Genomic DNA, 26983 nt, shown 5'->3' with positions numbered 1-26983 from the left:
AAAGCAATGTTGCTAGATTCACAATCCTGAACATATAAATCAAGCAGGATTCTAGTGACACCTTAGAGACTAACAGAATTTATTCCAGCATAAACTTTTGTGAATCAGCGTGCAATGCGAGTCCTGACTCACAAATACTGGGATAAATAGTCCATTAAGTGGCTGCTGCACTTTGCTACAGACTAACAGGGCTACCTATCTTGAATTATAGTCCTGAACACTGGTCCCTTTACCCATTTAAAAGCCTTTTGCTGCCCTCTAGTGGCTCTGCTTAGAAACACATCAATAAGCAACATACATAAGATGCTGAATGGAAACAAAAGATAAAGCAATCAAGATTTTTCAGGGGAAGTCTGATATTTTGTTTCAGTGGAAGAAATAATTTTGTATTCCTTGGGCTCTTTTAGAAATTGTCAACTGACAGGCTGCTCATGTGACCTTGTCTGGAAACATCTGTTCCATTTGACATCTTTTCCCCCCTCTAACCAATTTTATCTATACCTTTATTTATAATTTTATTAATGGACGTTTCCTGAATTATCTGGGCATTGATCGCCCCTCTGTTATTATGATGCTCTGAACAGTTGATTTTTAAAGCTCCTCAAGTATACCAAGTTTACTACTATATTCCCAATAAAGCAGTCATCCATATCTTAAGAACCAACTATCCCCATTACTAAGTATTACAATATATTTGCATTTTTAACTTGCCCTTCCTCTAAGGAGCTCAGGACATGAGCTCCCCCTTCCATTTTTCTTTCTGTTCTACCCATCCTGTGAGGTAGCTTAGACTGAGAGAGAGCAAATAGCCCAAAGTAACAAGGGAGCTTTGAGGCAAAGTGGAAATTTCAACCTGGGACTCCTAGCCAGTCTAGTTATGCTAGCGGCTTAATGGTGAACTTTTTACTTGAAGATAAAAAATACCACCATCTCTCACACAGTGGCAAAGTTCTGTTATATTGCTAACAGAATACGGAGATCGCTGATGTCATGTGAAACAGCTCACTAATTGTGTACTATTGTGATTGCTTCTTTGTTGTGCTGGTCAATGACTGTATTTAATAAACCAACCAACAAACCTGGGACACCCCCCCATTCCAACTACTACACTGTATCCCTATAGCCATTATAATGCACCTTGCCATGTGACTGACAACACTGCCCTCCTTTTTAAAAATGAAAATTGACAGACAGATCATTTTAATATTACAACAATAAATGATGTTATCAATGGCCAATTAAAAAGGCTCTCTGGTGGTGGGGCCAATGGCCACTGCAGAGGCTACGGCAAGGAAAATGCAGGGAAACCTGTCAAGTGGAATACCCAATGCTGCCTGTATTGGCAGCTGCAGCAGCAGTAGGAAAGCCACACGCACCACGCATCTTTGTGGAAAACGCTTTATACAAGATTTCCTATTCTTCAATCAGGTGACACACATCCACCAGCCTCCCCAAACCATACCCTAATTCAATCAGATTTCCTTCCAATCGGTACCTGAGTAGGTCACCAAGAATGCGCATCAGATTTCAAGTCCTTGCTTCTCAGCCTGCTTCTCCAGCCTTTATCAATGGACCACCCAGCTATGACTTCAGCTGTACTCCATTCTGGCTTTGTGTGTGTATGTGTGTGTGTGCACAGAAGTCATTTTAATCAGGCTGCCTTTCAACAAACATGCTTGTAAACTGTGATTCCTCGGCCCTTTCCATGGCACAGCAATACCCTGCAAGTTGAGTGTGTGTGTGTGTGTGTGTGTGTATGTGTGTGTGGGTAAAACAGAAACGAGGGTCAGTAAGGCAATGTCAAACAAACAAAAGAAGTCTACACCCACTGGTAGAAGATAATGATAGAAGGGAGCAAACAAATCTCCTTGGGGAGAGAATTTCAAATTTTGTTGTCATACCTGAGAAGGCCCTTTCTCAGGTTGCCATCCATGTAGTCTGAGATGACAGGCCTTTCCACCAAAGATTATTATAATAGTTGGGTAGTATCATATAGGAGTATGTGGTCCTTAAGGTATGACAAAACTATGGGACATTCTGTAAGGTTTGGGGCATATATAAACACACCGTACCACCAACCTGCCACAATGTACAAGAAAACATCATAATGAACATACAGTTCACAAAAACAGATCCTACCTCATGTTGCCTGCCATGAGGAGACAGAGATTGTAGATGTGAGAAAAAATGAAGAGGAAGAGTATGGTGCTAAAAAACATTGTCATCCATGACCCATGATCCTCTCGAAACATTTTCAGTCGAAGCAATTTACCTGCAATAGTGAGACGATTAGAAGATAACGGTTATTATTTGCTTCTGGTAGACTTCCATTTTCATATGAAGTCCAAAGACGGGATCAAAGTCCAATAAACATGAAAATAAACAACTTCAATGAGTCAGGTGGCTAATAGTTCCATTGTAAGGAACGTCTATTGACGTTATTGAATAAATATAGCACACTGCTTGGCAAACACAACTTGAATCTATGCTACATTACCTGTACCATAGTTCTGTTTAATTAGGACTCCTACTGAATAAGCCACATAGAAAAATCTTTATGGATTGTCACATTGTACTAACATTGCAACCCAAACAATAGTTACACCCTTCTAAGCCCACTAAAAATAAAACAGCCAATATTATAAAGTCCCTGTATAGATCTATAGAGCAGCCTGACTTGGAATACTGTGTGCAGGTCTAGTCACCGTATCTCAAAAAGGAATTGGAAAAAGTACAGAAGAGAGCAACCAAGATGATTAGGAGACTGGAGCACCTATCCTATGAGGAGAGGCTTAAAAGACTGGGCTTTTTCGGTTTAGAAAAGTGGCAACTAAGCAAGGACATGATAAATGTAGACAGGTAGAGAGAGTGGACAAAGTGAACTACGTCTCCCTCTCCATAAATACTAGAACTTGGGGCGTCCAATGACAAGATGAGCAGTAGGTTCAGTACAGACAAAAGGAAATACTTCTTTATCTAATGAGTGCTTAAAATGTGGAATTTGCTGTCAGAGGATGTAGTGATGGGCAAAGGCTTAAAGGGTTTTAAAAGGGGATTAGATACAGTCATGGAGGATAGTCCTATCAGTGGCTACCAGTTATGGTGACTAAAGGAAACGTCTACATTCAGAGGCATGGAAATCCTGAATCCCATTGCCAGGAGGCAACATCAGAGAAAGGTCTCAGCCTCTTTGCCCTGCTGCTGGCTCTACAGAGTAAGTGGTTGGCCACTGTGTTAGTCAGGATGCTGGACTAAATGGACCACTGATCTGATCCAGTGGGCCTCTGTCTTGCTGTTGTACTCAAACAGTTCAGTTTCCTGATACTTTTCAACAAATGCCCTTACATGACAACCACTGCAAAGTCTCTTGTGGAAGAAGCATTTCTGAAGACTTGACCCAGCAGTTGCCTCCAAATGGTTCAAAATACTACAAGTTGAAAAGAGTAGAGGTGGACTGGCTCTACCTAACCTGAAGCTATATTATCAAGTGGAGGGACTGGTCTGGATTACAGATTGGATAGAGTTTAATTAAATTGGAAAAAGGTGGCAAGAAAGGTTTACACTATCAAATGTGGAACGCAACAAAGTGTGAGAGAGGCAAGTCTCATCATGTGATTAAAGATAATCTATTGAAGCTTTGGGAAAAAATAAAAAGAAGACTCAGTTCAACCCCAGCACTGTTAATGTCCTCAATAAAAATAAAAAGAAGACTCAGTTCAACCCCAGCACTGTTAATGTCCTCAATAGAAGCATATTATAGGAATGCAGAAAAAAAGGCCAATGGACTATATAACATACCAGGATACCATCACAACAGATGGTCAAATTAAAACTTGGGACATAACAAAAGTGGAAAAAACAAAAATTGGATGGCTTACTTATTGTCAACTGGTTTCTTGACTGAAAAAAGACCATTTTGAAGAAGGAAATCTTAGAAAACCAATGGTTTTTGAAAAGTTAATTTCAAAGGGAAAAGATCGTTTTCTGGGCAAAATATATAAACTTCTATTGAATATGACACAGAAACTGAACAAGTTAAACCATTTATGGTTAAATGGATGCAAAATTTTTGGAGAAGAGATAGAAATGTAAAAATGGGAATATCTCTGGTCGAATGCAATAAAATTTACAGCAAGTCAGAGCTTGAGAGAGAACTGGTACAAACTGTTCTATGGTATGTAACACCAAATCAACAAGATGAATACAAGTGCTAATGGATGCTGCTGGAAGTGCAAAGAGGTAGACAGAACTTTTTTTCACACCTGGTGGTCTTGTAAAAAATTAAAGAATTTCTGGACAGGAGTACACCGGGAAATGCAAAAAATTATGAACGTTATCTTTCCCATGGACCCTAAAACAATGTTATTAGGAATTCTACCACATGTAATAGATAAAAGCAGGGAAGAGTTATTCAGATATATGATAACTGGGGCAAGAATCTTGGTTGCCATCAAATAGGAAGAAACACTGGGTTTAGAAGACTGGTTAGACAAGCTGGTGTAATATGCAGTGATGGCCAAGCTAACAAATCTTGTTAATAAGAGACCTATGGAAGAGTGGGAGAAAATTGGAGATTGTATTATGACTATATGTGTTAAGAATCTTAATCTGGTTTAATAATGCTTATATCTAAATTAAGAAATGTTACTGAATAAATTAATGTTAGTTAAAAGAAATACATAATAGACAGTAGACTGAAAAATTAATACTTCATTCATAGTTGATAACTTTCACAGTAATTCACAGAATAACAGATATTAATTACGAAGATGATCTAACCACATAATAAGGGTGAATTATTAATCCATTTCTTTGTTTTGCTTTTTAATAGGATAGAATAGCCATTTCCTGAGTAAGATTTGTTATATGCTAGACTAGGATTTTCTTTTCCTGCTATTTACATTGCTATGTAGTAGTCTGTGTTGTGTTTGTATGGTGTGTATGTTGTTGTTTAATGTTTGGGGGGAAATAAATTAAAAGAATGATAAAAAAAACAAATGGCAACCTGCATTTCACCCTGCTAACCGCTTATCCCACCACTGACACACAGGGCTATTCTCACTGGATATCCCCTTTGTGAATAATGGCAAGGAAGAAATAGTACAGGTGAACAGAGCTAAGGTGAAAGGGCCCCATACCCTGAATAAGACTAAACTCGAGGTGAACAGGATGAACAGGTTAATAGGACGAACTAGCAACACTGTGGTGGCAATAAGTATCAAAGCAGCAACCTGCAAGGGAAAGAATAAGGCATTTCAAAACAGTATAATATATTCCACACAGCACTTAAGCCACCTTCAGAAGGTAGCTGGGTTAGTTTGCCGTTGAGCAGCTACATTTGAATCCAGTAGCACTAGAGACCAAAATGATATTTGGGGTACAAGCTTTTGCATCAAGGCTCCCTTTGTCAGATACATGGACTGTGAAAGCTTGTACCCCCAAAATTTTGTTGGCCTCTAAGGTTCTACTGGACTTGAATCAAGCTGCACCACTAAGTCAGTGAACTTCTGTCTCTTGTCATGAGACCCCAGGGCCAGGAGTGAAAACATGCAGAGCCCTAGAGGAAGCAGAAGACAGTGGTGACTGAAGCCAGGAGATCTACACTAGAGCTTTGATAAGCCAAACAAAGACCAGACTGGAAACCAGCAGATAGGAAACCTACACATCCTTGGAACAAGCAGCATTATTATTAGCTTTCCAGCCACATCTGAAGCAGAACTAAATCCTATTTTACCTGAAAGGAAGAATAGGTGGTTTCCCAGGACTGCAGTCAAGGAAAATAAGAGGGTCACCTTAAGTACGTGTACAAATTATAGTTATGTACAATAACAAAAAAACTGCTTGTGGAGGGGGACATCTCAATTAAGCACAACCTTCCTTTTGAATAAATCCAGTAGTAGTGTTTGGCTCTCTAAAGTTCAATACCCCATAAAGGGCATTTTTATCTTGCACAGGGCAGTGAACATGGTTCTCCCTTCCCATTTTTCCTCACAACAATCCTGTGAGGTAAGGGAATCTACAAGAGTGTGTGACCAGCCCAAGTTCAAACAGCATGCAAGGTATTCACAGAAGAACACGGATTTGAGCTGCAGTCTCCCAAATTCTAGTCCAGCACACTAACAACTACCTATATTTGTCATGGAGGCTGAAGATGAACAGACATCTGAAGATGACAAAAGAACACCTATGTGGAAACACCTTGTAAGAAATACGCACAACCCCATACAAAGAGCAGGCTAAGCTTTCCACATGTGGCATAATTTGATGCGGAACACTGTCAGACAAGAAATCCCAGTGAGAGGCAGCATGGTGTAGTGGTTAAAAGCAGCAGTCTAATCTGTCAAATCGGGTTCAACTCTGCACTCCTCCACATGAAGCCTGCTGGGTGACGGTGGCTGGGCCAGTCACAGCTCTCTCAGAAATCTATTCGCTCCTCCTACCTCATTAGGTGTCTGTTGTGGAGAGAGGAAGGGATTGTGACTGGAAGCCGCTTTGAGACTCCTTATGGTAGAGAAAAGCGGGGTATAAGAACCAACTCTTCTTCTTTGTAACACCGTATCTCAGAGGACTAAGGATATAAATAATTTAACATTAAAACAGTAAGAAGTTTCTACCCTGATTTTTGGCAGTTTAAAAGGTTGCTTAATTGAACAAAACATACATTCCAAAAGAGTACTATACAACATCTATGAATCAATATCCACATCAGCTTTAAAGTTCTGCTGAAGTTTGATTTTCTGAGAAATCAAAGAACCAAACCTTAACTGTGGCAATCCCACCATGCAGGACACTAATTATACCTGCTGGCTGCATTCTGTTTGGTGGTATGCTAACAATATAGTCATTAATTTCCTGAGCAGGTAATATACACCATAATTTTATCTCTATTGTGTGGAAAGACTGAAAGGTCCTTTGCTGGGTTATAGCTATGATTTATTCCCCTCTAAATGATTTTTCCAGGTATGATGTAAACCTAAGCCTAATATAACAGCCTTCCTGCAACATTATCATCTGGTAGAGGAGATTAACTGATAGGCTGAATGCGTAAACAATAAAAAAATTAACATACAACTTCCTCCTAATGAGACAATGTATGGTTAATGGCTAAGTGGCGGGGGTGGGGGGGTCACTTCAGATGACAAGGCAGAGATTTCATGCCTAAAAGAGGATCATTTTTCCCCACAGAAATTTCTCCTCACAGAAATACCTAAAAGAAGATCCTTTCCCACAGAAATTCTGGATTGTACAGTTTACACTGTTGGCCTTGACTGAACTATTCGTTTAGGAAGATGTGCACCCCTCAGCACTTTAAATTTTATACGAGGCAAATTGGCAAAGCAAATATAAGGCCATACGAACCGCGATCTGAGGTACTTGAATTTAAGAAAAGCCTTGCTGATTTTAATTATGCAAGGCCATATCTCTTATCAGTGGGGAGAGCAGTAGCTGGCACCTACCTCCTCTGACAGTTTTCATAATTAGATTGCAGAAGCGAAAGCATCAAAAGACTGGAAAAGTCTTCCAGAAGCCTTTTTCACTACCTGAACGAAAGGAGTGGTATAGATTGGATGCCATCCCAGTAACAGGGTGCATTCAGGTCTGAAAGGGCTGCAGCTGAATTCAGGTCAGGCATGGAAAACACTGGCCATTGTAGTTATTCTTGTGGTCACGTGCGGTGTCCGCTGGGAAAACCTTGGGCACGTTATGCACTGGCTCCAACAATTTCTAGGTCCCATCTTTGGAAATATAATGTACAAGGCTATTGCCTGTATAGTGCCCTAATGACCTCAGTGGAGCAGCCTTAAAGGGATTAGCAACTCTAAAAGGATTAATATCTACTAAGCTCATCAATCCAGGCACCAGACAGCCAAATGTTTGCTCTAAGGATGCTGACTTCAAGATGGAATGTGTCATTGTCTTTCTTTCCTTTTTATCTCATTACTCATTAATCTTGGTATGCCTTGTTTTAGATCCATTGTGTAATCACTGATTGACCTTTGCTATCCATTGTATTATTGCTTAATAAAAACCTTGGATGCTCTGAGGGAGAGCAGAGTATTCTCCAAGAATTCAAGATACAGAATTGTCTGTCTCTTCCCTTCAGGCCATCCCTTGCTTTCTCTGTACAGCAGCAACCTGGACTTGATGGCTGAAGAAGAGAAGCAGCTGTAGTCTGTCAAGCATCTGTGGCCGCCCCCTGCAGGTGCTTTGCCATTCACAGACCTGAATTTGAGTGTATCCCCTGACCCGGGGACACAGATCAGGTTAAGGATTCCACCCTGCCCCACAGTCTCCCTGTGTGCTGGCCCGACTGGCTGCTGGGGAGTATCCGGTTATGGAGTGGCTGCAACTTGGCAGAGGCTGGATGTAATCACCAAAGCAGAAAAGGAGCCCGGCTGGAGCCTTTTATGCAGCCTCCCTTCTCCTTCATCCCCCGAAGACTCACAGTTCTCTATGTGATGCCTTTGAGCCTCTAATCTGCCGCTGCGCCTTTTATTGTGTAATTCTACTCTGCAACACTGTCTCCATTGCCAAACTAGTTCAGGTGAGCTGGGTGGGCTGTTAATCTGAGGAGTTGAAGCTGGGGCTGAGCCAGAGGAGGAAGAAGAGTTGGTTTGTATATGCCAACTTTCTCTACCGCTTAAGGAAGAATCAAGCCAGTTTACAATCACCTTCCCTTCCCCTCCCCACAACAGACACCTTGTGAGGTAGGTAGGGCTGAGAGAGTGTGACTAGCCCAAGGTCACCCAGCTGGCTTCATGTGGAGGAGTGGGGAAACAAATCCAGTTCACAGATTAGTCTCCACCGCTCAAATGGAGGAGTGAGGAATCAAACCTGGTTCTCCAGATTAGAGTCCACCGCTCCAAACCATCGCTCTTAACCACGACACCATGCTGGAGTAAGGTGCTTCAGCCACCATTCTGGAATCCCCAGCAGGGCTGGTCTGTGGTTCAGATTCCTTCTGCTGCGCCGTGTTGTCTCCCTGCTGTGGGTCAGATTGAAGTGGGCTCTCAGCCAGCTGAGGTTCAAGGAAGGCTGGTTCCTCCTGGCACTGCTCTTCCCCCGAAGACTCCTCGCTTGCTGGGATCTGAGCCACAACACCCTGCCTGAGATGCTGGTGTGGTCTCAGACATGGTGTTGAGATTCCCACTTCAACATCCATGTCAAAGTTTGTGGAACTTTTGGTGTCAAGCAGGGGTTTTTATTACCCCAGGCTTCAATCAATGTTGTTTCGGGGACTTACTTCGTTCTCTTTGTTTTGTGCTGTAAGCTCATTTTTAGTAAGTGATGATGATTTTCCAATGGTTTGTATAAAACCTCTTACTCTCCAATAGCAATTATTTGGGTCTAGTCCATGAGGAATTATTTGAATCAGTCCAACACACAACCCCTGTTGCCAACTTCTGGCTCTAGGTGCCTCATAAAATGGCACGGTCTATTGTGTCAAAGGTGGCAGATAAATCCAGTAAGAGCTACAAGGAAACCTGACCTTCGTCTACATTTAGATGGAGGTCATCAGCTAAAGCCACCAGAGTCATCTGTGTCCCATAGCACAGCCTGAAACCAGATTGAAAAGGGTCTAGGACAGATGAGTTATCCAAGAAGACGTGTAGTTGGTCTGCTCCTGCTCTCTCAATCACTTTGCCTAACTGTTCAAATAATTTCCTTCATGTGTCTCATGGAAGAGATCTCCTATGAAATATCTGAAAAACAACAATATACTTCTTTTTCAACCTAACGCCTGTGCATTACAGTTCTGCTTGTACTTAGGGAAAATGGGAAAATACATGTGATCACTATACCCTCCTGGCTCAGTTTCATGCCCTAATGCTTGCAGTTTGGCACCTGTCACAGTAATTTCAAAACCACGCAATATGGAATTGTTCAGAAACACTAGCTTTTAAGAGATGCAGTTTCTAAAGTTCACTCTGGGGGTCTAACTGCTGCCAGTCTGCTCACATGTATCAGAGTACCTGCAATCAAACACTATAGCATAAAGAGAACTAGAGAGAACTAGCTTGTAAAATCTAATATGATATTTGCCTTCTAATGTGAAGTTCCTGTTACTCTTTGCACAAGGATTTAAAAAAAGACAGTGAAAATACTATTTCTCTTCTAAACCTGAGAGAACAGAAAACTAAACCATCTACATGTTGGTTTCTTTTATCACCAAGCAGGGACCTCCAGGCCAAGTCTGCCCATCCAAGGAGTGTCATCTGGCACTCCAACTGCCAGCCTCAAAGCAAAATGGGGGGTGGAGGTGGGAATGAGCAGCCCCATGAGCAACTGACATTGGCGGCAGGCTTCTCTGGGAGGTATGGATGTGGGTCTTGGCTTGCCATACCTCACTCCCTCATCAAAGTGAATATCTAAACAATTTATGGAGCAGAGCTACCTCCCTTCCCCACCAAAATTGTCATCTGGTATAATAAGACTAACAACTACTGTTTGAGTCATATTTGCTTCCTGGGGTTTCTCAAATCACCACCTGAATATACCCAACATGAACTGATTTGATTAGCTGTTCATCGTTCCCATGAAAACCACTTCAAACATAAGAGGCAATTAAAAAAAAAACCTTTCAATATACCACTGTAAAATGTACGGTGGGAACAGAAAGAGACATTTAGCTTGACTGTGGGAAGGGGAGGAGACTACAAGCCAAAAGGGGAAAAAAAAGCACGGGCAAGCTCATGCCATTAACACAGTGAGCTCTTACACAGTATGTGGCTTGTTGCTGGAACCACAAAGCTACGTTTATGTGGAAAATATTGCATTCTGACAAGGCTGTAGATTCCTGGGAAATTTAAAAAATGGCTTGGCATTCACAGTCCTGCACTACAGAGAATTCCAGCATGTTTAAACAAGGTAAGGCAAACATATTCTGTTCTTTAAAGTGATTCTCTGTTCCTTTTTCCTGTTGGACCAATGCAACTTATATAGAAACATACAACATCAATCTATAGTTTTAACCACTGAATAACTGTGAAATACATATTGTAATATCCACAGTCTAATTCAGAAAAATTCTTATATAGCCAAAATAACATATTTCTGTGCAGGCAATAGTTTAGAGAAGCTCTTTAATTATGGTATTAGAAATACATTTTACCTTTATTATATTCAATCACATGTGTGAAATATTAAATTTCTACCTACATCATTACATTTTGCTGAAGACAGCTAATGGTGCATTGGTTAAAAATCGGATTTGCTTCAGAATTAATAAATAAAGGATAAAGCATAAATCTGCAGTACAAGATTCTTATCTGCAACTATGTCCTGGGAGATCAAAAGCTATTTCTATTTTTATAAATGCATAATGTGCCAAAGCTTGATAGATTACAGTGGAGAGCTGATATTCATCATATTATAGAGATGTTGCCATGTTAGTCTGCTGTAGCAAAAACAGGTATCTTAATGACAAAGTATGGCACAAGCTTTTGTGAGCTAGACCTTGCTTTGTTAGATGAATATATCTTATAAAGCAGGACAAAATCTAACACCAAAAGATAAACACCCCCCTCCAAAACAAAATCAAGCTAAATTAGAATGCAGCAATAGTGATTGTTCCAAAAATGCAACAGTATCACAGATCTATAGCCAAGTACAACAATTTCATAAGAAACATAATATCTCGTACTTCATACAAATGGCTCAACAAAAGCAGTATGCACTACAGTCACCTTTGAAGTAAGCAGTGGAAAAGCCTTGCTGGATCAGAACAATGGTCCAGCATCCTGATTCCCACTGTGGCCAACCAAGGAAGGCCCACAGAGCACAGAGGTTGAAGCCTCCCCTGCTGTTGCAAGCGAACAGATATTATTTTGCCTCTGAACATAGAGGTCCCATTTAGCCATCACTGCAGATAGACATCATCATTCTTACTATGATCACAAGCTAAGCGGGGCACAGAGAATCAGTATTTTAAAAAATTCTTCCAGTCAACGAATCCTATATTATGACTCTTTGCTCACTGAGATCTCAGGTTTTGAAAATATCTTGATTTCTTTTCTTCTTTTTCATCTGTTGTAGGCAAAGTCCATGGAAAGATGGCAAATGCTACTTCTGATGTTTTGTTCTGTAAACCTTACAGCACACTAGAGTGGTATTGCTATTTTGTAATTGCACTTTGGCTTCTTACACTGCTAATAGGATTTTTGGGGAATACATTGACACTACTGTATTATGCATACACCATGAAATCATGGACCAGTAGCGCTGTATTTTTGTTCAATCTGGCATTGTGCGACTTCACTTGGGTTCTCTTGATTCCTTTGTCTGTCTACTACCATCTACACAAGCACCAAAACTACTTCAACCCCATATTTTGCCAATTTAAAAAAATATTCTTTGACATTAACATCTACGGCAGCATTTATTTTCTCACTCTGATCAGCTTTGACCGGTACATAGGAGCTGTTCATCCCATTCGGTCATTAAAATGGTGGAATAAAGACAAGGCTGTATTTTGCACCATTGCTATATGGATCTTCATCTTCATAGAATCGATTCCTGATTTTTACTATCTGTTTGTGGTCCACAAAAAGATGGGTGCTGCTACTAGGCCAGAGAACACTGGAGAACCTGTGTACTTTGGGGAACCTTTATACTTCGTAGTCCCTTTTACAATTTCAAGAGTTTTATTTGGATTCCTTATTCCAATCATAATAATCTTTACATGCTATGCATTCACCCTGAAATCATTATGGCAAATGAAGAGCTGCCAACAGAGAAGACCCCGAACTGTAAAACCCTTGATGTTGGTTTCAGCTGCAATGATCGTTTTTGCCGTGGCATTTATTCCCTACCATGTCATGATGATGGCAGTGCTAATTTACAGACTGAATTACCAACTCAACTCTGACAACATAAGACTGATAATTACAGTTTACGAATTCACAGAAATCATCTGCGGCATTAGTAGCTGCTTAGACCCAGTCATTTTTATGTTAGCAAGTAAGAAATTCCAACAAAAGTTTAAAAAGATACAATGCCCTTCAAAGCATAGGTGCCACTGCTGTCAATCACACAGAATTAGGGATATTGCTGTTGAAGTGTGAGATGGGCAGACATGGCAGACACTTCAGGAGAGCATGGCCACTATCACACATATTATATTTTGTTCTGACAACAGTTTGGCCTTTCATTACAGGTAAGAAGCATTAGAAGTTTCCACATGGCTGAAATAACTTTTCAGTGATCCAGCCACAGGGTAGGGGTGGAAGTTAATCATGTCATTGCTAACTAAGAATACTCTGCTGGAAAGTGGTTGCAGATTCCTCACACTAATCAGTCTACATCTATGTTAGTAGTCATTTAAATCTTATCCCAATCATGTATGAATCACTGATGAAAAAGCAGCCCCATGCAACTAGATAACATTTAAAAGGCCTTCTATTTGGTAGTCAACAGATCATGTATGCAAAAACTCCCAACTGTATAGTGTGGCAGTCAAATATATAATCTCTTACAGAATCTAGTAATGTCATTAAATTAAATCACCTACAAACATAATATTTTACTGTAATTTGGAGAGGAATGTAAATAAGTTTATGCTGTTAATTTTCCCTCCCAAAATGAATCTGAAAGAGTAAGATTCCATTGCAGTTCTAAAGCTTGTAGCCACTACACTATTTGACAATAACATCCTCCCTCTAACCAACAGTGCTTTCCTGACTTCTGAGGACACAAGTCCTCATGAGGCCAGGAAGGGGCTGTGCTGGCATTGGGGCTCCCCACACCGGTGTCCGGGCTACTTACACCACCATAAGTGGCCCCAACACTAGCGGGGAGGCCTGGATGCCGGTCTCCCGGCACTGCCACAGCAGCGCCACCTCAGGATGCCAACAGGGCCCTCCGCCAGCATCCCACCAGTGTAAAGTACCGCGCTGGCATTCCGGGAGGCGTTCCAGCATCCCCAGGGGTGTTCCCGGGGCGTGCCAGGGGGAGGAGCTGCCTTTAGGTAACTCCCTGTCCCCTTTCAGCCCAGCATGCCGGCATCGAGAATGGTGGTGCGCAGCCTTGCTGTTCTCTATGGGGTGAAAAACCCCATTTAAAATTTTAAAAGCCTTTAAAAGGGCTTTTTTTGAGTTTTTGGTGCCTGGGAAACGGGTTAGGAGGTGCCGCAGCGGCGCCTCCTCCCCGCCATCCTCACACGCTGAAAGCTCAGGAATGCACTGCAAGTTTAACAAACAATATTGCAATTGTTTATAAATTTAAATTTTACCACTGTTTACAGTAATCTCTGACGTGTATATGGGAGGGATAGATTCTTTTTCCACCTGTCCATTGGCATGTTTGGCAGGTCACTGCCAGCCTTGTGCTGTGGACACCCAACCACAGAAAGTGCAGGGGGTGGGGGTGGGGAGAAAAAGAAGGAAATAATTTCCTACTAGAAACAAATGTTACCACTAGAACAAACATGCATAACAATTATAACAAAGAATGCTTTTGCAACAAAAATAATTTCACATCCCTATCACAGACTTCTATCAAAAGTGCCCTGAGTTTTACAAATAGCTGACAAGGCAGAATGATAAAGGGTCTCAGAAGCATCATTGTAAACACAGAAAATGCCCACGTGACCCTTCAAATGCTGACTTTAATTATTATCAAAACATTTGTGATCAGCAGCTATTTTTAAAACAGTAACAGGAGGCCATGTTGATAGAAACAGCTTTTAATGATTGTACAGGATGGCTAACATTCAGTTTCCATGGTTTCCTCTTGATCGCTATAAAAAGGTCACCAAATTGACTTTCCTAAGCAAAGATCTTTCACAGAGCCCACTGTATTATGATTTAATTTTATAAACAGATGCAGAAACAGGTATTTTATTTCAGTGACTGCTAGTATCTTAGGTGGCTTCCCCCCGGGTGGTTTCAATGGACTTATAAAGGTGTCATTCTGTTTGGGACTGGACTGTAGAGGACCAAAAGAGGGAAGGAATGCAAAGCATAGCTTCCCCCCTTCGGGCTGTTTCCACATGGGGAATTTTCTCTGTATGAAACACTGGAAGCCCTACACAAAAATGTGCTCCTTCTGGGCATGACTCTCAGGCCTCCTGAACTTTTCCCTTCAAAGCAGACCAAAGGGAAACCTCTTTTGATCCAGTTCAAAGAAGGAACGGTGGGGTGGCTGCAGGTGGAAAGTCTAGGTGGATGCTCCACCTGCAGCTACCCCACCATTCTTTCTTTGAACAGGATCAAAAGAGGTTTCCCTTTGGTCTGCTTTGAAGATAAAAGTCCAGGAGGCCATGAAATCATGCCATCTAAGTTGAGAGAACAAATAATAAACGAAGGAGGACAATTAAGAAACAAGATTACTTTTGAACAACTAATCACCGGAGACAAAAGACATTTATTAGGAAAAATATATAAATTATTATTGCAATATGATACTGAAACAGAGCAAGTAAAAGATTGAACGATAAAATGGATGCAAAACTTTGGAGGGAATATACACATGAATCAATGGGAGAATCTTTGGACTAAAGAAATTAAGTTTACCAAATGTTGAATATTAACAGAGAATTGGTATCAAATGTTTTTAGATGGCATATCACACCTAAAGTCATAGCAAAAGCTAACAAAGACTATAATGGGAAGTGTTGGAAATGTCGGAACACAGATGCAACATTTTATCATATGTGGTGGACATGTAAGAAAGCAAGAAAACGTTGGATTATGATACATGATGAAAAAGATACTAAACTTAAATTTGCATTGGATCTGAAAAAAGTTATTAAATATTTTGCCAAGCAATATCCCAAAAATATATAATGAACTATTCAAATACATAGTGATGGAGGCAAGAGTAATATATGCAGCAAAATGGAAAGCAGAGAAATACCCAGATTTGAATGACAACATATTTTATACATAATAGACCAATTTCAGAATTACAGGAAAATTGTAATTTTTTTAAAAAAATATATAGTTAAGAATAGAATTAAATCTAAATAGAATGATTTATGTAATACAAACTTTTATAATAAATATATTGTTAGATATGAACATATATAGAGAACATAAAGGTAAAGTAAAGGTCCCCTGTGCAAGCACCGGGTCATTCCTGACCCATGGGAAGACGTCACATCCCGACGTTTTCTAGGCAGACTTTGTTTGTGGGGTGGTTTGCCAGTGCCTTCCCCAGTCATCTTCCCTTTACCCCCAGCAAGCTGGGTACTCATAGAGAACATAGGGTATTGTAATTCAAATAAGTTAATTATTCAAATGCAATTTCAAAAAAGTAAGCTTCATATAAACTGTAATATCAAGATTATGTTTTAATGTTTGTATATTTGTTTGTTGTACATAGAAATAAAATCTTTTTTTAAAAATACCAGGGCCCATTCTTAAGAAAGTCTGCAAAGAATCTAGAATCAAAGAGGAGGAAAAGAAAGTTATTTTGCCTGGGCAATAAATTGCTGACTTACAGCTCATTCGAGCCTTGCGGCGACCAGAGAACAGCAAAGCCGAGGCACCGCTGTGGCACTTTCAAAGAGGTTCCCCGGCAGCTGCAAGGCTTTGAAAAGCCTTTTTAAATGGTTGAGAAAGAAAATGGGGCTTTCCCCCCCATTGAAACCTGGCGCAGCAATGCTGTTGTTCAAGGGGGCGTTCCCGGCCTGGAGGGGCTTTGGAAACTACCATCCACTCTGCCCCAGGGAACGCCCCATGCCAGCGCCACATTTCTCTTCCAGGATTTAGGTCCCAGAGAGCCTGTGGCATCAGAGGAGTGGCATGCAGCTCCACGATGCACAGGCGCTAAGGAACCTACCCCACCACCAGAGTAAGTGCCTCTTATTTCATGATAACAGGCCACTTACATTGACGGTGAAGTCACGCCGCCTCCAGACCACTTTTAGCCCCCCACCTCAGGAATGGGCTGTAAGGCTCAATTTATTCTTGGTTTTCTTGGCAGTCGGTTTGAGCAAGCAATCGGTTTGGACACGGTTCTTCTGCATGTCTGCCTTCCCTCTGCATTTTCACTGTTGTAGAGTCAGTTTATTTTCTTCTGCATGTGCCATATATAATCTGGATTTTCAAGAGAGGGTGCTGTTGTCACACTACCACGCTATAATGAAAAAAGGGGGAGGAGGAAAGGAGTTCTAAAGCAGATTTAATAGCTACTTGCAAACTAATCTCCCAACCTAATTTATAAAATGACTAAAACAGTACCCTCCCTGCAGTTGTGTAATCCTTTAAAATCAAAGTTTCAATACACTTCTCAACTAAAATATACTAAGGAGTATTAAGAAATTAAGTAAAACAGCAAAAACTGTTTCCCTTAATAACAAATTACCGACCAGCCCAGCACCAGCTGAACACCAACAGAAAAAAACAACAATATCTAGACAAAACAAAACAATGATTAGATTAAATGAAACAAAATAAAATGGTCCGTGAAGTGAGCACATGCTCGATGTTACTCTCAGTCCCACGCATACATGGGCCCCTACATAGTCAACACAATTAATACAGAAGAAAAAAATACAAAAGAAAACCAAACAACCAGGCTCCAAAGGCAGTCACACGCAGAAGAGAAAACAAGCCAACAGCTTATGCCAAGCAGGCAGAGCTAACCAAAAACAAAGTAAAACGAGATAAAAACTAAAAAAAAAAAAAAAAGTAAATAAAGTTCCTTAGCAGAGCACAAACTGATAACGACCATCAGGCAAGCAACAGAAACCAGAAGTCCTCGATGATGACATTCTAATCATTAAAAAGTGGGCTGGAAGTGGGTGGGAGTGGGTAGAGCTAAGAAAATTGACAAAAACACTATAAAAAAGGAAAAGGAACTCAAAATTGGCTTCCAGAAAAGGACAGGGTAAAAATGGTCTCAAAAAACCAAAAATAATTCGGGGGAGGGGGCAAAAAGAAAAGAAAAAAGAAGCAATAAGTGAAGTCACAAAAATGCTTGAGGAAATCAGGGGATATACTGAAACCGTAGGAGGCCAGATCCAACAATAAACCCTATGTGGAAAAGTCCTAATGCCTGGTTCATATAGGCAGGGGAACAATGGGGTAATGAAGAGGCAATGAGGCAGTAGAATTAGAATCATAATTTCAGATTCTGCAGTGAGAACCACAATTTGGTAGAGACACTGCAAAAAGAAAGTGAGCACAGTAAGCAAAAAATACAAAGCAGACATTTTCTCCCTGCTGTGCTAGTTTTCTATTTAACAAAATTTTAAAAATACGTTGGCAATAGTCAAAGCTGCAATCTCCAATGCTGTATTCTGCCACCTCAGAGCTTTGCACCATTGCATTACTGCCTCCTGTGTATCTAAACCAGGCATACACCAAGACAGAAACATCACTAGAGGCCCAAACCTGCCTGAAAGGAAGGGGGAGCATCAATCTCTTTAATAGAAATTTAATGGTTTGATGTATGTATGTTATGCCTTTATGTGAGCCCTCACAAACTAGTTTGTTTCCCCCATCAAGGCCTGTGTGGGACGGGCCTCACAGTGTAGGTTGTAGTTCCAAGTGTGTATGAAGCAATAAAGAAGCCTGTTGCTGAAGCTGCCAGTCTCCTGTGTGCTACCTGGATAGGTAAACTTAATCCAACATAGGGGTATGCACCATTTCCCCCCAGTATCTTTCAGATTCAGATTCATTGAACCTGAAATTGTTCAGAAAAGCTGAAAAAAGCTGAATACTCATACCAGTAAATTGGGTTTTGGGCTTTTTTCCGTATATCCGAAATGTTTTGGCTCTATTAAAAGTTTATGGGGAACTTTTGGGGGGCTCCCCAAAAGCTGGAGATGACTCTCCTTAGAAGAAGCCCCAAGTCTGGTGAAGTTTGAGTCAGGGGGTCCAATTCTATGGGCCCCCAAAGGGGTACCCCATCTATCCAGTGGAGTTTTCAATTGTTTAAAATGGAAAATGTGGGCACCTGGGATGTTCTGCATGCAAAGCAGATGCTCTACAATTAAGCCACAGCACTTACCACATTCATCTTTAGAGGTTGCCATCTGCAACCCATTTATTACTGCATAGTTAATGGATAGTTTACTATTCAAAGCTGTCATTTTCTGAACAATGAATCTATATTTTTCTCTTCTTCCCGTTCTCCCCACATATACACACTGAAGCTGCACTTCACATCAAAGTTTGTTTTTATAAAGTGTGAGAACACTTTTTTTCCTTTACAGTCCTATGTGAATTAGTTTTCCTGATATTTGCTTGTGCCTGGTATTGGCACCAGTTGCTCCAGGTGTCGTAGAAGGCTGCCACTGGAGTACTGTGCTAAAGGTAGCACAGGAGTGACTGCACACCCAATTGTGCAACCCAGAACATGATACATTATTGTTTCTGTCTCACAACACTGAACAGCATTCTGCAGAATGAGTCTTTTGTTTAAAAAAAAAAGTTTATTAAGCCATGCACAACTGAGTCTGATATTGTCAACTTGATTAAATTGTTTCCATTGAAAACCATAGATGCTCAACATCTGTTCATATTTATCTAGCCACATCTTAATCAGCAAACATAGGATCTTAAATATTTTGTGATAAATATTACTCATTTCTGTTTGATATGACACATGCAAACAGTGTGAAATCAGCTCATTCCATTTCCCGACAATAAGAGAAGAATTAACCGATATCATTAACAGGCAGTGTCAACATCATCTGTGATTAAAATATATGCTGCAAGACGTCTCCCTGTTTGCACAACTTCTCAGAATAGGGCAGCCAATAAAAATCCTTCGTTGCTCTTAAGAAACTGGCAGGCACAAGTTAACATCTTTGAACCGAATCACTAGACTGGCACAAGCAGTTCTGAATGGGCAACAGATCCACGTGGATGGATTAAAAATCACTTGGCTTCGTTCAGTGAAAACAGTTTAAATTATTTACATGGGTGAGATAAACCCTTGATTCAAATAAGCCATTTGAATGTGACATGTCCATATTCATTTGTAGTTACACAACAACAGAGGGGGGTTCAAAAGAAGGCACTGAGAGCTACAAAGCTGCAAAACACTCCCCTGCAGCTTGCAAGACAACTAGCATCACACAGATGAATCATATCAAAAATATTGCACATAGGGTGCTGAAGAGAATCGGCTGTGACCCGGCAGGACTGAGGTACAAAGGGTTATCTTTGAGATCACTAGAGGTCCTTTTGAAAGCTTCTCTCTCTAGTATAGGATAATACTGGTCTATCTTATGGGGCAGTTAAGAACTTTGTTAAGAACTCTGAACACTGAAGGTGTATTATATTTTTGTTTACTTACACCCCATTTTTCCCCCAGCGGGGATGCAAAAGCAGCTTACAACACCATTCTCCCCTCCTTCATTCTCTCACGACAACTCTATGAGGTAGTCTTGGCTGAGAATCTGTGATTAGCCCAAAGTCACCCAGCAAGCTTCTGGGGAAGACCAGAAATTCAAACCTAGGCCTTCCAGATCCTAGCCTGACACTGTCCACTACACCACATTGGCTCACAATAATGCTATATGAATGCTATTGTTTCATGGGGATGCATATACATTAAGCTCTTTTCTCTGAGTTTTTACTATCTATGCAATACTCATTGAATCTTTTCATGTAGAACCCTACTGTCATGAATCAGTCTAACCATAAGGCCCCACAAACGTTCTAACTGCACTTTAAGACAATTTCAGGACTCCCGAAGCAGCTTAGGGGGATTTTAGGATTGCCATAGATCCTGTCAGTATCCAACAGCTAATTTCTCAAGCAACTCCATCTGCTCAGGGATAATTTGTTGCTTCGGCGTAGGGCCTGGGCTCTTCATAGCCTGAAGGACTATGTAGGGCCCTGCACAAGAGCAAGAAATTCCACCCCCCAGTTCATCCAGGACTTTATGAGCCCTCCATCGCAAGACCCTCAAACACTTTCCCTTAAGAATCACCACAAAAAAATATTTCACGGAGATGCCAACATACTTAATTGATTGACTGGGTCTTGGCCCTTTACGAAAGGACCATAGCAGCCAGAGGAAGGGGTATAGCCCAGGAGGGCTTTCCCCAGTTCACTAGTACATCAGGCATCAAACAGGCATCAAAAGAGGTCTCAGGTTTGCAGAAATATCTGCAGAAACATCTGTTTTCTTTCTGTGTGGCCCCGATCCGCAGATTTAGATATCTGCAGATAGGGGGCAGGAAAATTCATGACCATGAGCAGCCTTCCTATGTAAAACTTTGCTGATTCTCTATGGAATGGCTGACCTAAGCCCTTCAACCCCCTCAGTGTTCTATGCAGTCAAGGTCTTTAGGGCTCATTTACAGCAGTTTTGCCAGAAAATACAAACCCTGTAATAAGAAAAAAAATCAGTGTCTCAATGAGTACAAAAACAAGTTTTAGATGGGTCTTTTGCATATACTACCTTAATGAATGTTGAAGCAATCCACACTTTTTATAAACATTGAAAGCATAAAACCACCTTTAATTTGAGTTATGAATGGTCCCACAGCAAACACTCACACGAGTTAGAGCTGATTTACTTGAACCAGGTTGTCAGTCAATTTGATTTCCCACACCCCTCCTCTGCAGCACCATGGGCCTGCCAACATGTGAATGTCAATTCTTGGGGGAAAGACCTTCCAGACAAACCATATCCCTATACTGTATGGCAAGTTTATTCACTTACTTCATTAATACCCCACCTTTCCCCTCCCAATGGGGACCCAAAGCAGCTGACATCATTCTCCTATTTGATCCTCATAACAACCATGTGAGGTAGGTTAGGCTGAGTGAGTGCAAATGGCCTAACATCACCCAATAAGCTTCAGGGCAGAGTGAGGGTTCAAACCTGGGGTCTCCAAGAGCCTACTCACTCTAACCAGACTGGATGGATATCCACAGAACTGAAATCTTTTACCACTTGCTTCTCTGATAATTAGGAAAACAAGAATTCAATACTGGAGTAACCAATGTATGCAATGTCAACAGTACCCCCTGGTGGATTAGCTTGATAGTAGTTTCTCTTATCCCTTAATTTAATTAGTTCCTGCAGGAGTGCTAGTAGATGAAAAACAGCAGGAGTTTGCAGGATGCAGTGAACACAGAGGTCCACTAAAGACAGTTCATACTTTCAGAAACCCTGTTCTTCTGGTAAGGGAAGCAGGATCTTGTATATCGTTTCCACCATACCCAAAATGCAAGTCAGGCAGGGCGCATGCAAAACTCCATTCCTTATTCTTATCTTTCATTCACGAAAATGGCAAATGATTGTGGAAATCTGAGTATTGTGCAAAAGTCCAAAAAGAACTCTTTGCTTTAATGATGTGTATACATGTTGGGGTTTATGTGACCAGAGTGAGATACCCATTTCCAGATCTCTTCTTGTTGAAAGATAAATTTGCAGGGACCCAGAGCCACATGAACAAGTGGATTCATGTATGTAGTAAGTGTGTGGGGGGGATGTGGGTGTATTTTTCACATACTCAGAGACAAATCCTACACTTTCTCCACACCTAATTTCACTGTATGCAGCTGCTTACCAGTAAAATCCTAAGCAGAATCACCCCTTTCTAAACCCACTGACCAATGGATTTAGAAGGGTGTAACTCTGAATATGATTGCACTGTTAAAGATGCAGTGTTGGATCCAGATTAAGTTTTCCATTAATGGAAGAAACTTCTGTCAGTGGAACACAACTTTTCTGCCTCCATCCCTTCCACCGGAGCCCATTGATCATCCTGAAATGCTCTCCTGGAGACAGAAGACCCCCAGGAATGGCATGAGTGGAAAATGGGGGTCTGCAGCAGGAAGAAGAAACTGGTGGAAATTACATCTCCCATTCCATTAGCAAAAACTTTAGCATGGATCCAACCCATAATCTTTTGCCAGGTAAGCCCACTGCTTCTTACTGGATATCAGTCTAGTTAGGCTAGAATAAAAATGCTGAAACTGATCCATCTAGCACACTGGTTCCCAACCTGTGGGTCGCGACCCCTATGGGGGTCACGATGTGTTTTCTGGGGGGTCACTGCCAGAATCAACGGGCGGGCTGGCAGAAGGAGCCGGATCCATTCCGAAGGGCCGGAGTCAGCCCCACCCACTTTATTCAATGGACAGGGGTGGGGGGGAGAGCGGAGTGCGGTGGGGAGCGTATATAAACTGTGCCCGTCAACGGCGGCTCCTGCAGTGCTGAAGCGTGGCTGGCTGGAGGGCGGGCTCTGAAGGGAGGGGGGAAAGGAAGAGAAGCGGCTCGAGCATGCCCTTCGCCGCTGCTGCTGCTATGGGGCGGCGGCCCCGAGTTTGCAGCAGCCCCCGCTGACTCGGCCGAGTGCATGGCGACGCACCAGCCTCCCTGGGAGCAGAGAGGCGCTGGCAAGGCGGGCGAGGAGGAGAGCGGCTCCCTGAGTTACCCCGCCGGCTTTATGCACGAATAAGAACCGGACAAAAAAAGGAAAATTCCAGAAGGAAGGAGGAGAAACGAGAGAAGCCGATCTGTCAGGGGGGAAACGACAGGCGGAGAACTGAAGCGGCTGGGTGGCAGTAGAAGGCAGCTTCATGTGTGTTCCTCCCCTCTGACGTCCCAAACTACGAGTTCTACTGAATCAGACCCTTGGTCCATCAAAGTCAGTATTGCCTACTCAGACCGGCAGCGGCTTTCCAGGGTCTCAGGCAGAGGTCTTTTCACATCACCTACTTGCCCAGTCCCCAGGGCCAGTCTTCTTTGCGCCCTAGGCAAGGCTAACTACTTGTGCCCCCCAATTGCTAACCAATTTTCAAAAACAGATTTCTTTTAGAAAAAAATACAAGCCTGATGCATTCCTACAAAACTTTTTTATAAGGCATTATAATTAATTCTATTCCATCGCACCGTTGTGGCACTTATCTTAAAATAAAAAACATATAAGTTGTCAGCTGTATCTTTTCAAAAACTAATCTGTTGAAAACGGTGCCCCTCAGAACAGATCTGCGCCCCTCTGAGGCCTGCGCCCTATGCGGTCGCCTAGTTCGCTTGGTAGCACCAGCCCTGCCTGGTCCCTTAAAGTTTAACTGGAGATGCCGGGGACTGAACCTGGGACCTCCTGCATGCCAAGCAGATGCTCCCCCCCCCATGGCTTTATGCAAATGTAGCAGGGGTTGCAGGTTACTTGGCAATTGTAAAAGGGGGTCGCGACTCTAAAAAGGTTGGGAACCACATGGGTAGGGTTAATATTCACATCAGAATCTTGGTAGCAGAAAAACAGAAGGAAAACTTTCACCATAAGTCACGTGCCAGTTTCCCAAGGTAAAATTTTAATGGACTGTAAAGTTAGGTCATTTTGGAGGACATTGATTCTTAGGGTCACCATGAGTCAGAAGCACTTAACACTGAGACAAAGTTAGGGGGCTCTCTCTTATCTGCCTGACATTTGGAAGGATGGTCCTTTGGTACAAGGTCTACAGTTCCTTCACGTTTCATTCCAGCTGGATGAGAAACATAGAACATTAGTAGGACTATGTCTCCTGTTCAAACCAGTGGAAATGTCACCTGAATGCAACAACTATAAACACAAAAAATAATGTTAAACCATCTGAACAGCATTGAGAAGAAACAAAATGAGAGGAATCCAAGCCCAAACCAGGTTTTTTTCCTAGTGCTATAAATTGGTAAAGAGGGAACTCTACCTAATCCTAACGGATCACTAATGCTCATGCTGCTAGAAACAGCTTACTGTATACAGCTTGTTTGTCTTTGGTTCATTGGACTTTTTGACAGTATTTAGAAAGCTAAAGTATGTTTGGTCCTGCCCATGTATTAAACCAAGAAGTATTTGGGTACACTGCTAAATAAATGGAAGAATTATTAAAAATTCACTTTAAAAACACCTGTTTTCAACTTCTATTTTTCCTTCACCTCTTTGCTTCCTCCAGCTTGGCTCCAAAAGTCTGATATGGTCCCTTCCATCACGACTTTTGTTTTTGTTGCAATCCTCAATTGAAGTCTTCAAGTGCAAGGCCAGGTTTATGAGGTTTACAGAAGTGCAGTAGCAATATAAAGGCCTGCTGACAATCTAGTGTTCGTTTTAACAACCTGCAGGTGGGCTGCATGCAAAAGGCAGTCAAGAGTACTGACACTGTTGTTTCGCTAAAGGAAGAACCAGAACATTTTTCAGTTTTTTGGTTTTTTTTAATGGAAAAGCTATTAAGAGCGGTTTATGGAAGGGTTGCTTCCTTTTTTTATTTTTAGAAGGCCATTTGCATCCTGGGTGGTATCTGGTGCCAAATTTTATTTTCAAGCCAACGTTCGATAATTGGCTACAGCCACAGCTGGAAACTGATGAGCTTGCATTCACATTCAGCAGCTGCTTGTCAATTCAGGTATTTCCGATTATGCTGATTTTTGCAAAGCCTTCGGCCTCCTGCATTCCTGCTGAAGGGATCGTATTAAGCAGAGAATGCTGAGACTGGTGGGGGTGGGAGACAAACTGCAATCCCAACAGAGCTGATGAGCTCCCCTGTCTCAGAAAGGGGCCACCTCAGCAAAGATTTGCACATCCCCATAAGGGCAAGTCACTGTACCAGTAATTTCTGAGCTACGACATCTGACCATGGTACTCCAGATTTCCTTGTGAACAGAGATGTGAAAGCCCAGGAAAAATAATTGAGGGGACACACACACAGTCTTTCCCCCTGAGGCTTTTTCTCCCAGTTTTCCAGTGGAAAAACTGGAAATTTGGGGGATTACTAAAGAAAACTCCTATGAAATATTTTCTTGTAGAATGAGTGAAATGCCTTTAAAGACAAGGTGGGCATGCTGTAGACATATTCAGCTCTTAAATCCAAGATGCATTTCTGCACCTAGAAGGATACCTAATCGTCATGAAGGGAACACGCTGGGCTTTCATGGCTTCTGTTATCCTTTAGACCTGACTCTTCCTTTGGGGTTGACCTTTTCACCTCTTCCTCAAACCACTGTGACACATATACCCACAGACTGGGTAGCAGATAACTTTTTTGTCTTACCTTGTTTGAGGGCAAAATAAGATGAGAAGGAGGTGGGGCAGAGACTGCACCAAAGCCTCAGAGAAAAAACTCTGAGGTTATTTATGCAGGGGAAATTTGCACTGGGTCTGCCACTCTGCAGATGCATAGTTCTTTGATCCGAATTCCCAAAACTGTACGCATGGGGGCTTTTGGGTTGTTGTTTTTTTGCTATAAAGTTTTGTGGGGTTTTTTGTTTTGTTTTGTTTTTGCTATAAAGTGTTATTTTAGTGAAAATATGCTAAAATAGTTAAAGGAAATGACGTGGGGGGGGGATGAGGACAGCCAGCTCAGTTCCCAAGATCTTTACACTCGCTGTTGAAACTGACCAGAGAGGAAGCCTATGAGGTGGGAAGGGGGGGGACAGCCAGCTTTGTTCTCGAGATCTTTACACTTGCTGCTGAAACTGACCAGAGAAACCAGAGAGGTAGCCTATGAGGCTCAAGAGGGGTGAGAACAGCTGGTTCTGTTCCCAAGATCTTAGAACCATAGAGTTGGAAGGGACCACCAGGGTCATCTTGTCCAACTCCCTGCACAATGCAGGAAATTCACAACTACCTCCCCCCACACCCCCAGTGACCTCTACTCCATGCCTAGAAGATGGCCAAGATTCCCTCCCTCTCATCATCTATTTAAAGTCACAGAATCAGCATTGCTGTCAGATGGCCATCTAGCCTGTTCTTTAAAATCTCCGAGGAAGGAGAGCTTACCACCTCCCAAGGAAGTCTGTTCCACTGAGGAACCGCTCTAACTGTTAGAAAATTCTTTACACTTGTTGCTGAAGCTGACCAAAATGGCTTCTCTGGGAGGAGTCGGATGAGGGAGGGTAAAGGAAGCCTTTTGGTAAAGGGAGCCTGAAAGAAGGAAATAAAAAGTGATAATGGGTGGGGGGAGGGAAACCCAAACTTAAGACTATTCACAGAATTTGCTTTGATTAGCTTCGCTCTGGGATTGAGGCAAAATTTAAATTCATGATAAATCAGGTTCCTGAAAATGCAGGACAAGTGCGCCGCGGCTGCGAAGTG

General features: G+C 41.8%; 2 protein-coding genes across 3 annotated transcripts in view; one reads left to right on the top strand and one right to left on the bottom strand.

Moving 5' to 3' along the window:
- The window catches only part of TMEM117 (transmembrane protein 117), a 238634-nt gene that overhangs the window by 195786 nt on the left and 15865 nt on the right, over positions 1 to 26983 (bottom strand). The window contains exon 2 of one of the 2 annotated variants that reach the window (XM_056846852.1): positions 2140 to 2272. The exons of the other annotated variant lie outside the window; for it this stretch is intronic. Coding sequence (XP_056702830.1) covers positions 2140 to 2272 — 133 coding nt within the window. The remainder of the gene's footprint in view (positions 1 to 2139; positions 2273 to 26983) is intronic. 2 annotated transcript variants of the gene reach the window in all.
- On the top strand, positions 10733 to 13064 carry LOC130475122 (P2Y purinoceptor 1-like). Its single transcript, XM_056846854.1, has 2 exons — positions 10733 to 10869; positions 12037 to 13064. Exons 1-2 carry the CDS (start codon positions 10815 to 10817, stop codon positions 13062 to 13064), a joined length of 1083 nt encoding a protein of 360 aa, XP_056702832.1. The 5' UTR covers positions 10733 to 10814.

Source organism: Euleptes europaea, chromosome 3 (genome assembly GCF_029931775.1).
Source record: "Euleptes europaea isolate rEulEur1 chromosome 3, rEulEur1.hap1, whole genome shotgun sequence".
Lineage (NCBI taxonomy): Eukaryota > Metazoa > Chordata > Lepidosauria > Squamata > Sphaerodactylidae > Euleptes > Euleptes europaea.
This window is presented reverse-complemented; position numbering and strand designations above follow the sequence as displayed.